Genomic DNA, 14,190 nt, shown 5'->3' with positions numbered 1-14,190 from the left:
GGACTACTCGCAACCATTCCACCTAGATGTCAATGAAAAGGATGGCATTGTAAATGCAGTCCTGTTTCAAAGAGGAGATGACAGCGGTGGAAGTCACAATCGAAAGGTGTTGATGTACTACAGTGCTAAGTTAGATAACGTTGAAAGGGGGCATCCGACTTGTGTGAGACATGTTGCTGCAATTGGCCGAGCAATAGTGAAAACTGCACACATCACGATGGGTTATCAAACGGTCATACACACAACGCATGCAGTAAAAGCATTTTTAGATTCTAAAGCATTCACACTGTCGGCACAGAGGACCCAAAACCTACAACAGTTACTTAACCAAACTCACATACACTTCACAAGTGAAGGAACCAACATGGCTACACAGATGGTCACAGACCAGGACCATGATTGTGTGAGCAGAACAGACATTGAAATGAGATTACATGAAAACCTGCATAAGGAACAGCTACCTAATGCAGAGGTAAACCTGTACTGTGATGGGCACAGCCATCAGACTGCTACAGGTAGGGTCACTATGAATAAGATTCAGAGTTCCTTTATGGAGATGTGAGAACCTTGAAAGAGGACAACCATCAGCGCAGCACTCTACCAATCAGGCCTCTATAGTATTGTAAAGTGGCCAGACAGCAGCCATTCCTGACTAAAGACATGATAGCCCGCTGGAAGTTTGCCAAAAACCACCAGAAATCTTCCGGTCTGAGGTCAAAGATTGAATTAATTTATTTAGCCACAATTCCCAATGGTGTGTGTGGAGAAAACCAGGCACTCAGGATCATCTCATTAATACAATCTCTACATCTCTACACAGTGGTGGCAGCATCATGCTGTGGGGATGTTTTTCTGAGACTGGAAGACAACTCAGTATATTGGGAAGGGTGGATACAGAAAAATATAGGGTGCATCTTGTTCTGGTTGACCAACGGCCGAGGACATTCCAAGTCTCATATATAGGTTCTGAGGACCGAGCAAGGATGCTGCCCGTGAAGCCATTACAAGAGGCTACCCGTTTAGCAACCAAACTAAATGAAGGGTCTGAATACTTAGGTAAATGGGATATTTGTCTTTTATTTTTAATAAAATTACAAAACACTCCAAAAACTTTTTTGTCATTGTGAAATATTGTGTATAGATTGATCAGACAAAACGGAACCCATTTTAAGATGTCTGAAACATGTTTCAAACTTGAAAAGGTCTGAGCACTTTCTGAATCCACTGTATACACTGATACCAATGTAAATGCCAATTCATTTTTTGTTGAGCTGCTCATTATCTAGTACTGTATCTTGACTGCTAGCTGTGAATGTTCCCTTTTTTTAAAATGGCACATTTTTGGTGTGACCTGAAATTAAATGACAAATTTACATACTGTACAGGGTCATGTAAAGGTTGATGTGTCTGGCAAATGTATTTGTGTGTGTATTAAAAACTACTGCCTATATACATTAAATTAAGTCCTGATTTCAGTGTCAAGTGCCATGTTGGTATAAATAATGTTTAGGCAAATAATCAAAATCTAAGGGAGAAAACAAATCTCTTGATTTTGCTTCTTTTATGCCATGGCAGTAATGTAAAGATTCTCAATATGCCTTCAAAATCTTGCATCCTTTAAATATCACATACTTCTTCCCTTTAGCTCACCAAAAAACCTGACATTAAGAGGAAGTACTATAGCAAAGCAACTCATTAAATGCAAAAGCCAATTTTAAGTCAGAGAAAAAAATGAATCACTGAGTCTGGTAGAGAACTGGAGCCGCATAGAAAAGGAGCTGAACACTAAGGTATCACACTGATATGATGGAAAGGACAGGAGGCATCAGAAATAACTTGACCTTAAAAGGTATAAATTTATTAAATCACTTACAAAAATAAATATGTACAAATTAGCACAATACCCTGCTGCAAATGAATGTGGGGATGTTTGAAACAGAGTTGTGGCACTGGAAATTCTGTAAAACTTAACTCCATTCTTTCTGTCCTGATCACTTACAGTTGTTTATCAAAATAACATGAAAAAAGGGTTTCAATTTTTGTCCATCTCCAAAATAAGAGATCCATTGGACGCCGTTGCTGTGGCGTGTGAGTTGGGTCAGCTCTTGCTAGGGTGGGGGTTAAATGACTTTGTATGCCAGGTAGTCACGCAGCGGCATGGGAATGGCCAGGGCCTCTACCTGTTGGGTGGTCATCACCCGGCGGAGAGCCATTCTGCACATGTGCTGCAGAGTGGAAATGCTACGAGGACATTCCCAAAAATGCACACTACCATCGCGAGTCCTAGAACAAACAAATAATTAAGTCAAAAAGGAGGAGGTATTATAAATGGGATACTCACAAGACAACACTAGTACATTTTAAGTGCAAAAGTTCAGTGGAAATGTTCAGACAAAACTAAAAACACCCAAGAACACATACAATCTACTCAAGGTGATGGTAATCTAAGATACAACATGGAGAACCCTAGCTCCTCTATCATTAGGCAGGAGCCAGTAAAGTGGTAATGAGATAACATAATGTTATGTCTTACCCAGCAGCGAGGACATTTCCTTCAGCAGAGAAGGCACAACAGAGGCCATTAGAGATAGAGGCGATGGCCTGAGGAGCCCTTTCTTCAGTGCTCCAGAAACGAACCAATCTGAACAGGAACAGATGAAAAAACAAAGCACAAGGACATTGCTGTCAGAATCCAAACTGCAAGGAAATGAATTACCTTTGTATTCTTAGTGTTTCATCAGACCAAATTGAGTAAAATGTGTGTCCAGCTACTGACTGTCAAGTTAACTTTGTCAGTGCCCTCTTCTACTTGAGCAGTTTCTCATATACCACTATAGAAGGTGTCTGATTAAAAGTACTTGTTCTAACTTTTCCTATCTTGTAAAAATACAGAGGTTTTCTACAATATTGTTTGAGTAATCAGAGAAATGAATGTACAACATCTGAGGTCAGCGAGTAATAATTTATAACCAAAGGCCTGTGTTACAAACTGGGGGTAAATAAAGTTAAAAGACATGGACATTTACCAGGCAAAGAGGGTCCAATGAAAAGAAAAAAGCTTTTCTTTTCTGGGTCGCTAGAGGCGGCAGTGTTTATTACAACACAAAATTTAAAAAGAATCTTGAGACAAGATAAACAACATACCAATTATTTTCTATTCTTACTCTATGTTTAGTGAGACCTGGAGTCTCTGCTGAGTTCTGAGATCAGTCAAAAGCTGAGCTGATGACAAACAAGAACACTGCCACAGACAGTCAGTGTGAATGTTGCTAGCTAGCTCACAGATAACATTTGTACATCTTGTAGCCTACATTGTCTGTCTGGAGTAAATAAACAACAGTAAATGGTCCAGCGGTGAAATTCACACAATGGACAAAGTGAAAGTTTGCTTTGCCTTCTGTCTACACACAACTTTAGAGTTCTAGAAATAGTTGGAAAAAATGCCATTTTATATCCCTGGAGCTGGAACTAGAAGAATGCCTGCAGGATCACTGAATTAAAAAGGATCGTTTGCTGAATCGTGAAATTTATTGCCACAAAGCCCCTTAGATTGCTATTTTCACGTAATTAAAATATCTTGATTATAAACTGGGTGAGAAATTTTAAAAAATTAATCTCTAGGGATGCTTTTAAAAAATTTCATTGCAACCTGCTAAGCAGTTGTTAATATACTATATCTTTCTATGGATGAAGCAAAAAGTTGACAATACAAAATTAAATGTGCCAAAGTATCCATGTTATGCTCAATTTTCCAATCAATGTCACTGTTCTATGATAACCAGAACAAAAATACACCCCTAACAACCCCTTTGAAAAAAATTAACTATTATCATCAACGACAACATAAATTCTGTGAGGGTGCAAGAGTGAAGGCAAGTCTACAGTGTCAACAGATGGGCACTCTCTCAATATCTGGTGTTTCGTTGAGTTAGGCCCTCGACCCCGAGAAGGTAGAACTAACTGTTCCAGTGTCCCAGAACCACTCCTCCTCTTTGCTTGGCTCCTCATACCAGCACACTTCTTATCTACTCTATCTTGATAATTAAGAAAACCAACCACTCATGCCTACACACAATGAGTAAAGCTGGGCCCACACTAGAGGATTTTATAATCTTAACCAATTTTAAAAACATGAGACCACAGACATAATGACAGCTCTAACAATTTCTTTCACGTTTTAATCTTAAGAGCACACACACAGGCAGGACCACACGCTTGCTATTTTTACTGAACAATTTCAGACACACCAATTCTGGAGACCAGGGAACTCACCAGGGCTCAAATGCAACTTCAGAAATAAACAAACATGGAGGCTGATATTCGTCATCAAGCAGTGGTGCTCATGTGTGCTATACTCGCCCAAAATTTTGGCACTTCTGCATTTGTCAGGTAACACACCACTTGTCCCAGAAAAGTGTTGGAATCACAAATTCTTTAGTATTCTCATGTTTATTCATATTGTTTCATTGGAACAACACAAAAAAAGCAGAGTAAAAAACAGCCAAATCTGATCCATTCCACACAGACTTCAAAAAAATGGACTGGACGAATTATAGACACCTTCAACTTAATATTCGGTAGCACACCCTTTGCACAAAATCAGCTGCTTTCTATAATCATCAATGAGTTACATATACCTCTCTTATAAAATGTTAGACCACTCTTCTTTTGCCAACAGCTCCAGGTTCCAGGAGAAGGGTTCCTTCTCCGAACTGCTGTTTTGAGATCTCTCCATAGGTGCTCTATGGGACTTAGATCTGGTTTCATTGCTGTCCACTTCAGAACTTGCCAGTGCATTGCCTGAAACCAATTCTGGTGCTTTTAGAAGTCTGTTTTGTGTCATTGTCCTGCTATAAGACCCATGACCTCTGACAAGAGACCCACCTTTCTGACAATGGGCCCTACATTGCACCCCAGAATTTGTTGGTAGTCTTCATAATGCCAAACACACAGTCAAGACATCCAGTGCCTGAAGCAGCAAAGGAAGCACAAAACATCTGTGAGCCTCCACCGTGTTTGACTGTAGGGCCGTGTTCTTTTCTTTGAAGGCCTCATTTCATTTTCTGAAAACACATACTTTTCTATTTATTTGTATATTTACTTAATCTAACTTTACATTGCCTAGAATGATGGTGTTTTCCTGAAGTCCTAAATCCTTCAGTGGGAAGACCTATTTTGCCATTTTCCCCAGCAAATATGTTTTGGAGCTTTCCCCTGCTTCTCTTCTCAACACATTTTCTAACAGTAATTCAGTGCTTTGCCAGTCACTGATCAGAGTGACTAATTGTCTACTTTGTGACAGTCAAGTGATCTTTTCAGGCAGACAAACAGTACGTCTGTGCTATCAAGTGCCATTAAGATTCATGACTTGCAGAAATATCTAAAAACAAGGTGCAGCAAACACTGAAGCATCTCTGCTGCACTCTATTACACCAATCACCTTTCTATGCACACCCATCAGCCCATGTTCACTAATAGGCATCAGAAAAAAGGTTTCAGTGAACAAACACATTTTGTTGAGTCTTATGCTGAAATCACTGCTCATTCAGGATTTGAACACCGTTGGTACACTTGTGGGGCTTAATATTTGATCTATTACTGAAATATGTTCATAATGATACAGTGGCTTTCAGAAAGTACTCCAAATTCTCCACTTTTGCACATTTTGTATTGTTGATTTAAGGGGCTTCTACAAAATACTGAATTAAAGGACTGATTTATTTTTTGTAAAGATATGATTGATTTAGAAAACTGTTCCTCTCAAAGGAATTGGGGGAAGCAATGAAAACCCCCACTCAGAATCCCACCACTATACCGAGTATAGCAAATCTGGACATCTATCTGGTGAGATGGATATTAATTAAAAAATTCAGTTGAGAATATGACACAGTATCCACTTGAGGAATATGACTAACTCTGATGTCATTTTATTTTTACCTGTCATCAGCAATGCTGGCAATGTGGCAGACATCACGGCAGAAGCTCACAGCACGAACCCAGCGGTCATTTGCCCCTCCAGCAAAAATGGGTGATGGAGGAGGGAAAAGATGGCTGGAAAAGATGAGAGCAGGAGTATAAAAACAGATGTTAGAATTAAAGAGGTGGTATGATAGAAAACAAACAAAATGAGATTTAAGATGGATGAGGGTGATGGCAGAGGTACTCCTCTGCTGTCAAATTACTAAACTCTGTCTCTGTGGTGTTTAAGTTATTTAAAATTTTAACTCTTCCACCTGGAGAGCAAGTGTTTTTGAAATTGCCAAATGTGATGTTAACCCAGGCATGAAATCGCATACACAAGAATAAGTCAACCCCTGTGTAGTGTTACACAGAGAGTGTAGGAAGCCAAATGAAAAGAGCTGAGCCAAAACTAGAATAGCTGCCACTGGCTATGCTTGAAAAAAATTAAATGTTACTTTGTTAGGAAACAAACATAATCCTACCATTCAATTGAAGTCTCTAGTCTGCAACAGTAAGCAGATCGGTGACTGTAAAGCGGCAGGTGGCATACTGCGTCTGTTCCAGTGGTACATGCCAATTCCCTAGTAGCATATGATGATTTCTGAATGATTTCTGCCCTAATTTTCCACCATATCATTTCCTAAAGACAGATACCACTTGAAACTGGTATGCCACTCCTGTGTCTCTACAGTAATAGCTGACATAAGTTGTCATTGTTGGCAAAAAAAAAAGTGATTTACTATAGGCATTCATTTTTTTGTTTGTTGTCACTGATATACAGTGCTGTGAAAAAGTATCTGCCCCCTTCCTGGCTTCTTATTTTTTGCATATTTGTCACACTTAAATGTTTCAGATCATCAAACAAAATTAAATATTAGACAAAGATAACCCAAGTAAATGCAAAATGCAATTTTTTAAATGATTTTATTTATTAAGGGAAAAAGCTATCCAAATCTATGTCCTGCTGCAGAACCCAAATGTGCTTCAGCTTGAGGTCACAAGCTGATGGCCAGATCAGCTCCTTCAGGATTTTTTAGGAGAGCAGAATTCATGGTTCCATCAATCACAGGAAGTCGTCCAGGTCCTGAAGCAGCAAAGCAGCCCAAGACCATTACCCTACCACCATCATATTTTACTGCTGGTATGATGTTCTTTTTCTGAAATGCTGTTACTTTTATGCCAGATGTAACAGGACGCACACCTTCCAAACAGTTAAACTTTTGTCTCATTAGTTCACAAAAATTTTCCCAAAAGTCTTGGGGATCATCAAGATGTTTTTGGCAAAAGTGAGAGATGAGCCTTTATGTTCTTTTTGGTCAGCAGTGGTTTTCGCCTTGGAACTCTGCCATGGATGTCATTTTTGCCACTTTCTTACAGTTGAGTCATGAACACTGTTAACTGAGGCAAGTGAGGTCTGCAGTTCTTTAGATGTTGTGGGTTCGTGACCTCTTGGATGAGTCATCTCTGCATTCTTGTGGTAATTGTGGTAGGCTGGGCACTCCTGGGAAAGTTCACTGTTCCATATTTTCTCCATTTGTGGATAATGGCTCTCACTGTGGTTCACTGGAGTCCCAAAGCTTTAGAAACAACTTTGTAACCCTTTCCAGACTGATAGATGTCAATTACTTTGTTTCTCATGTGTTCCTGAATTTCTTTGGATTGTGGCATGTTGGCTTGCTTTTTGAGATCTTTTGGCCTACTTCACTTCGATGTGATTGGCAGGGGGGAGGAGAACTGCTGACTTGGACTGGGAATCTTGTTGGGCAGTGGAAGGAGCACTTTGAGGAACTCCTAAACTCATCTAACATGCCCTCCAAAGAGGAGGACGAGATGGAAGACTTGGGGGAAACTTCACCCATATCCCTGTCAGAGGTTGCTGAAGTACCTAAAAGGCTCCTTGGTGGAAAGGGACCAAGAGTGGATGAGATTTGCCCTGGGATGTTGAAGGCTCTGGACATAGTTGGGCTGTCTTGGTTGGTACACATCTTCAATGTCGCATGGAGAACAGGGACAGTGTCTGTGGACTGGCAGAATGGGGTGGTGGTTCCCATTTTTTAAAAGAGAAGACCAGAGTGTGTGTTCCAATTATCGGGGTATCGCACTGCTCATCCTAGGTGTCCAATGGTGGTGAATTGGATCAGATGGCGGGAGAGGTGTGTCTATTTTTGTCCTCCCCAGCTACATACATGAGAGGGTCAGAATATTACGAACACCTCTGAATATGCTGTAGTCCTCAGTAATAAACATATAATTGAATTCATACATTTCTGACAATTTCACTAAAGACTGAAACATTTTGAGCTTCATAAACACAGATAAGGTGGAAGTGTTGCATTGAATTGCATATAATTGTACAGGTGTACCTAATAAAGTGGCTGGTGAGTGTATATCAGCTACTACTGTTGAGCCACAGGAGTGGCATGCCAGTTTTAAGTGGCATCTGTCATTTAGAAATGGCATATGTCTGTGGAAATGGTGACATACCACTTGGAAATCAGCATAAGGGAACTGGCATATACCACTGGAACAGAAGTGGTATGCCAACTCCTGCTTTTCAATCTTGGTCACTCTCCTTCCCATTCAGGATCATCATCATCATATACCTCTATGTACACTGTCTTGGTGTTTACAGCAATTACACGAAGTAAAGAGCAACAGTGACTGTTGGATTCATCAAGTCCTATTCTGATTGGCTGGTGATGAAGAGAAGTGATCACCTCCAGCCAGTCAGATTAGGTGCTTATGAAAACTGTTAATTTTATGTCACTGGCTTCCAATGTATGGGCTGGTTATAAAATATGTCATCAGTATTTATAAAAATGACCCAAAAGGTCAATTTAAAATGCATACTGGCCTACCATTATGTATAAAACCAACATTGGAGCATGAAAATTAACTTAAGGTTCACCTTGACCTTCAGATACACAAGAGATTGTTTTTAGGCTTTGTTTTTGCTGAAACATAATACTTTATAGAGACATTTTAATCCCTGGGAATGCTCCACTCTGACCTGTGCATTTATGAATAATAATACAATCTAGAGCCTCCGTATTGTGTGTTATTTTCATACCCCAGTTCTAGCAGGACAGTGGCCTTGTGGTGGTCCCATACAATAACACGGGTGTCATAAGAGGCAGTGGCCAGTAGTGCCCCATCTGGTGAAAACTCACAAGACACCACATCATTATGGTGCCCCTCCAACTTCCGGATCAATGTGTACTTATCCATGTTCCATAGGAACACCTGTAATGTAATGAGAAGACTGTTGTAGCCCATGGAATGATTTGTAAGCAGAATAGATTAGTTGTCTTACTCTTATAATTACTATATGCACATAAAGCACTTAAATTAAGCAACAGAAATTAAAACAGAATTAAATACGAGTTATTCTCAAGATATGCTCAATATCACAAAGTGATGTAACCTTAACCAGGCTAAACAAAAGAACACATGCTACACAAGCAGCAAGATTATGACAAATTGCAATACTTCACCTACACTGACAGTTATAATATATAATATTCCAACATTTTTGTATAACATTTACATTATGATGTGGTTTAAAGTACACAAATTTTAATATATTAAATATTATAAACAGTTTTAACAAAAAAAAAAAGTCTACACAAAAAAGAGAAAATAAAACAAGTAGCAACTTAAGGTAACATAATGTTACTCCACTGGTTTCCCCTTTCAGAGTTTTAGTTCACTGTGTTTACAATAGGCTCGCACCTCCGGCAGAAGCCTATAAAGAGAAACAGATACTGCAAGAGAAAAGAATATTTTATGGCCAAAGGACTGGTACCTCTGGCAAAATACATGTATGCATGCACACTGTCTTTCTCTCTTTCGCTCTCTTTCACCCCCCACCACACACAGGTGGAAAACCTTCAAATTTCAACAGTCAGGCATAGTCTGAATTTTTAATATTTAAATATTTGCTCCACAGAGCTATGCAGTTACAGTTGAGTGAAAATGTTTGCATTCCCATACTTTGCAATGGCAAAAAGATCGAAAGATTTTTTTCTCAACATAATATTTAATGCATATTCAGCTAGAACAAATGTTTCTTCATCAACGGAAGTAACAAAAATGGTCAGGAAGAGTATGAAAAGGAAAATGCAGTGGAACCTCAGTTTTCATATGCTCTACTTTTCGTACGATTCGGTTTTTGACAACAAATTTTCATTGAAATCTTTTCCCAGTTTTCGTACATCCCCTCGGTTTTCGTACAGTTGATTGGTCGATTCAGTGTCATTAGTCCTTACCAAACTCGTCTGCCTGCCCGCGTGACTCAGCCACTCATTTCCCAGAAGAAATGAGTGAAGGGAAGTAACCCTGGATAGGGCCTTGATACATGCAGTCCTTATGGAGGGGGATTCCCCTTCCAAACAATAACCTCTCCTCCTCCCTCTCCCCTCCTCACTGTCTTCCATACACCAACAAGAGTTTTCAATAAAGGTAAAAGTAATGTTAAATGTTCATTTATCCATTTCATTAGTCATTTATATTTATTTCTCATTTTCTGTATGTAAAAATAGTTATTCTCTATAAAATGTATTTTTTGTTAATATTTTTGATTAATTGGATTTACATTATTTCTTATGGGAAATATTGCTTCAGTTTTCATACATTCGGTTTTTATCGGACTTTTTTGAAAGGGATTAATCACGAAAACCGAGGTTCCACTGTAATGAAAATCATATCAGTGCAAAAGTTTGCATCCCCTTTATGAAAATATTCTCTAATACTTTGTACATCCTTTCTAACCACCTCCAACCTCTTTGGCTACCCTCTGAGCAGTGTTTGTGTCCTTTCAGGTGTAATGTTAGCCCATTCTTCATGGCATACTTATTCCAAGTCTACCAGATTGTTAGGGTGTCTTCTATGTACAGCCCTCTTCAAATTGATCCACAAGTTTTCAATGATACTGCAAGTGAAAGAGGTGCTAGGAAACTTGCTCAAGACATACACAAGAATCTAAAGCAAACAGGGGACCTGACAAGGTCCTTAAAGGTAATTGAAACAAAAGTCCACATCTCCACAGTCATGCGTAATCTATGTCAGGCATTGGATTCTGCATTAAGTGGAAGGAAGAATGAATGCCCCCGTGACCCCGTTCAGGGATTTAGCGGTAGAAAATGAATGAATGAAGAATGAATGCAGCCAAATATGAGAAGATTTTAATACAAAGCTTCCTGCCCTCAATCACAAAGCTAAAAATGAAGAGACAGTGGATCCTTCAACAAGGCAATAATCCAAAGCACAGAGCAAAGACAACTCAGTAAGGGTTTAACAAGAATAAGGTGAATGTTTTACCTCCAGACTTAAATATAACTGAAAACCCATGAATCGATTTGAACAGGGCAGTACATAGCAAACAACCAAGCAATCTGGCAGACATGGAACAAGTATGCCATGAAGAATGGGCTAACATTACACCTAAAAGGATACAAACACCGATCAGAGGATAGCCAAAGAGGTTGGAGGTGGTTAGGGAGGGCATGCCAAGTATTAAGGAAAATTTCATAAAGAGGATACAAACCTTTACACTGATATGACTAAATTGTTTCTCTTTCCTTTTATCTACTCCCTGACCAGTTTTGTTACTTCTGTTGATGAAAGAACATTTGTAGCAGTTGAATATGCAATAAATATTTTAATTAGAAAAAAAAAACTGTATTACTTTTTTGCCATTTCAAAGTATGGGGGTGTAAACATTTGAACTCAACTGCATATACAGTAACTCCTGCACCTCATCACTTTTTTATGGAGGCCAGAGAGTATAAGAATGCCACTCCTGTCAAAGTGAGGTATGAAATGAGTGATTTATGGCACTTAAGCACCACCTACATTTTACACCTTACATATGCCTAGACCAAGGGCTGACTACATACAGTAAAAGGTTTCACACATAGGTGTTACTTTTCTTCAATGTAACATCACAGGTTCTATAACAACATTATGGATGGATTTTATTAGGGTTTCCCATGGGGGAATAGGACTGACCAACACAGAAGGCCACCAGCATGTCACAAAGTCTCCTTTCTCATGGGAACAGGACTGCCCAACATCCCCACAGACTAGGGTTCTTACATCAAAGGGACCTTATTACATCAGGTCTGACCACCAGCACACAGATATAGTTTGTTACACTTTAATCATTATATCTATAAAATATTTAATGTTTCTCTCAAAATTAAATAATTTACCTTAGGAAAAGCATGTGGTTCACCCCATCAGAGTTAAATTTTAAGTAAGTTTACCTGTGATAAGTTTTGTTACAGGTAAGGCTAAAACTAAATAAAATTTAGAATAAAAGCAAAACAAATAATTCTCTTCATTCGAGAAATGTGGCTGTTTCATGCCAACATAAGGAGGTTCAGCCTAAGAGTTTGGTTGGAGGTATGAATTAAATTTCAAATAAACAAATTAAATAAATCTGGTAATTCTTTTAATTTAGGAGAGGCTAGTGTTTCTTCCACACATATAAGGAAGGTTAACCCAAATAGTTTTGGTTGATGTAAAAAGAAATAATTTAAATTACAGGTAAAAGCGAATTCCTACACTTAACTCAGAAGCCCCCCACTTTTAAACAAACAGCAGTTTAAATCCTAACACATACTTTCACATACTTTCTCTTCAGAAACAGTACATTAACAGGCATGCAAAAGCGGGCATACAATTGAATAAATAATTCATTCATGGTTGAACTCAAAACCTTCGGGTATCCGTGTGTTTACATGTCATGTACTTCCTGATTATAGACAATGGTCCATACATTTATAAAATATTTAGAGAGCAACAAATTTTTGTGCTGGTGGTCAGATCTGACAAAAATCCCTTTGATGCAACAGCCCTAGTCTGTGGGGGTGTTGGTCAGTCCTATTCCCAGATGGGAAACCCTAATAAAATCCATTAATGCTGTTATAAAGCTTATAATGTTCTACTGTAGAAAAGTAACACCTATGTATGAAACCCTTTACTGTATGTAGTTAGGGGTCAGCCCTTGGCCTAGGCATATGTAAGATGTCAAACTTAGGCATTGCTTAAATCACTCACCTCACACCTCACTTTAGAGTGGCATTCTTATACTATGAGGCCCAAAAGGGACACAGAGAATTAAATAAATACATGCATAAAAAATTACCATGATTAATTAAAAATATTTTAAAATGTGAAATAAGAATATGCAACTTTCACATTTATTAATTTGTTTGTTTTTCCCCATATTTCTTTCATTCTACATTTTCACATTCAGTCACTTCTATAGTTATTTATTTATTTATTTCCACATTTATCTATTTCATCTTCTGTTGCAAAATTAATGTAGGTTCATCATGGCCCATTGTTTGTTCTCACTGGCTGATCCATGTTAAGAGTTTAGAATATGATTACATTTGCCTTAGTGCTGACCATTTTGGTTCACACTGACTGGATGCATAGATTTTAAATAACTGCTGATAAACAGAAGCTAGTCAAGAGACTTTGTATAAAGTATAATTAATATTAGACATTTCATTCCGCATTTCTGTTGTGGTCTTTTGAGCTGCTACTTTTTGTACCGTGTTCACATTTATACAATTTCAATAGTGTTCTAGGAAGTGGTACATTGAAACGTGGGATAATGGGCAGATGAGGTTGAACCAGCCCCTTTCAGAGTTAATGCACAGCATCTTACCATCTGAGTCACTGCTGCACAGACTCATTTATGTGAGTTAAACTTTTAACATTAGCCATGTGTGTTTGTGGTATTGTGTACATGACTTAACCAGGGTTGCCTTCAAGCCCAGCAGAAACGTTATTCCTTGCCCGACAGCTAAGATAACAGCAGATAGCTGTTCTACAAGCACAAACACAACAGCTGCCATTGTATTCACTTGTAGCACTTATATTCCACTGTTATATCCACTTCTTATCAGCATAAACTGTCACTGATCATTGTAATATATGCCACTCCAAATTATGATACAATACTGGTAGATACCGCTGTCTACTAGCACATTTTAGTACCATATGCAGAAATAGCATTTCACTCCACTTCCACTGTAGAACTCCCCAACCTCTTGTGTCAATTCTTTACTGGTACAGTGGAACCTCGGTTTCCGTATGCTCTACTTTTCGTACGATTCGGTTTTCAACGACTTTATTCGTCAAAATTTTGTCCCAGTTTTCGTACATCCCCTCGGTTTTCGTACAGTTGATTGGTCGATTCAGCATCATTAGTCC

At 38.6% G+C, this 14,190-nt stretch overlaps 1 protein-coding gene across 1 annotated transcript in view; it reads right to left on the bottom strand.

The window, feature by feature from the left end:
• Positions 1-1,832: 1,832 nt before the first annotated feature.
• wsb1 (WD repeat and SOCS box containing 1) overlaps positions 1,833-14,190 on the bottom strand; it is a 38,716-nt gene continuing 26,358 nt past the window's right edge. The window contains exons 6-9 of the mRNA XM_020619058.1: positions 9,032-9,204; positions 5,938-6,051; positions 2,534-2,641; positions 1,833-2,283 (exon numbers count right to left, since the gene is read on the bottom strand). Of these exons, the coding sequence (XP_020474714.1) occupies positions 2,121-2,283; positions 2,534-2,641; positions 5,938-6,051; positions 9,032-9,204 (558 nt within the window). The 3' untranslated portion in view covers positions 1,833-2,120. The remainder of the gene's footprint in view (positions 2,284-2,533; positions 2,642-5,937; positions 6,052-9,031; positions 9,205-14,190) is intronic.

The sequence above is a fragment of the Monopterus albus genome, unplaced genomic scaffold (assembly GCF_001952655.1).
Source record: "Monopterus albus unplaced genomic scaffold, M_albus_1.0 scaffold214.1, whole genome shotgun sequence".
Classification (NCBI taxonomy): domain Eukaryota; kingdom Metazoa; phylum Chordata; class Actinopteri; order Synbranchiformes; family Synbranchidae; genus Monopterus; species Monopterus albus.
Note: the sequence above shows the minus strand (reverse complement) of the source record. Positions and strands in the feature narration are given on the sequence as shown.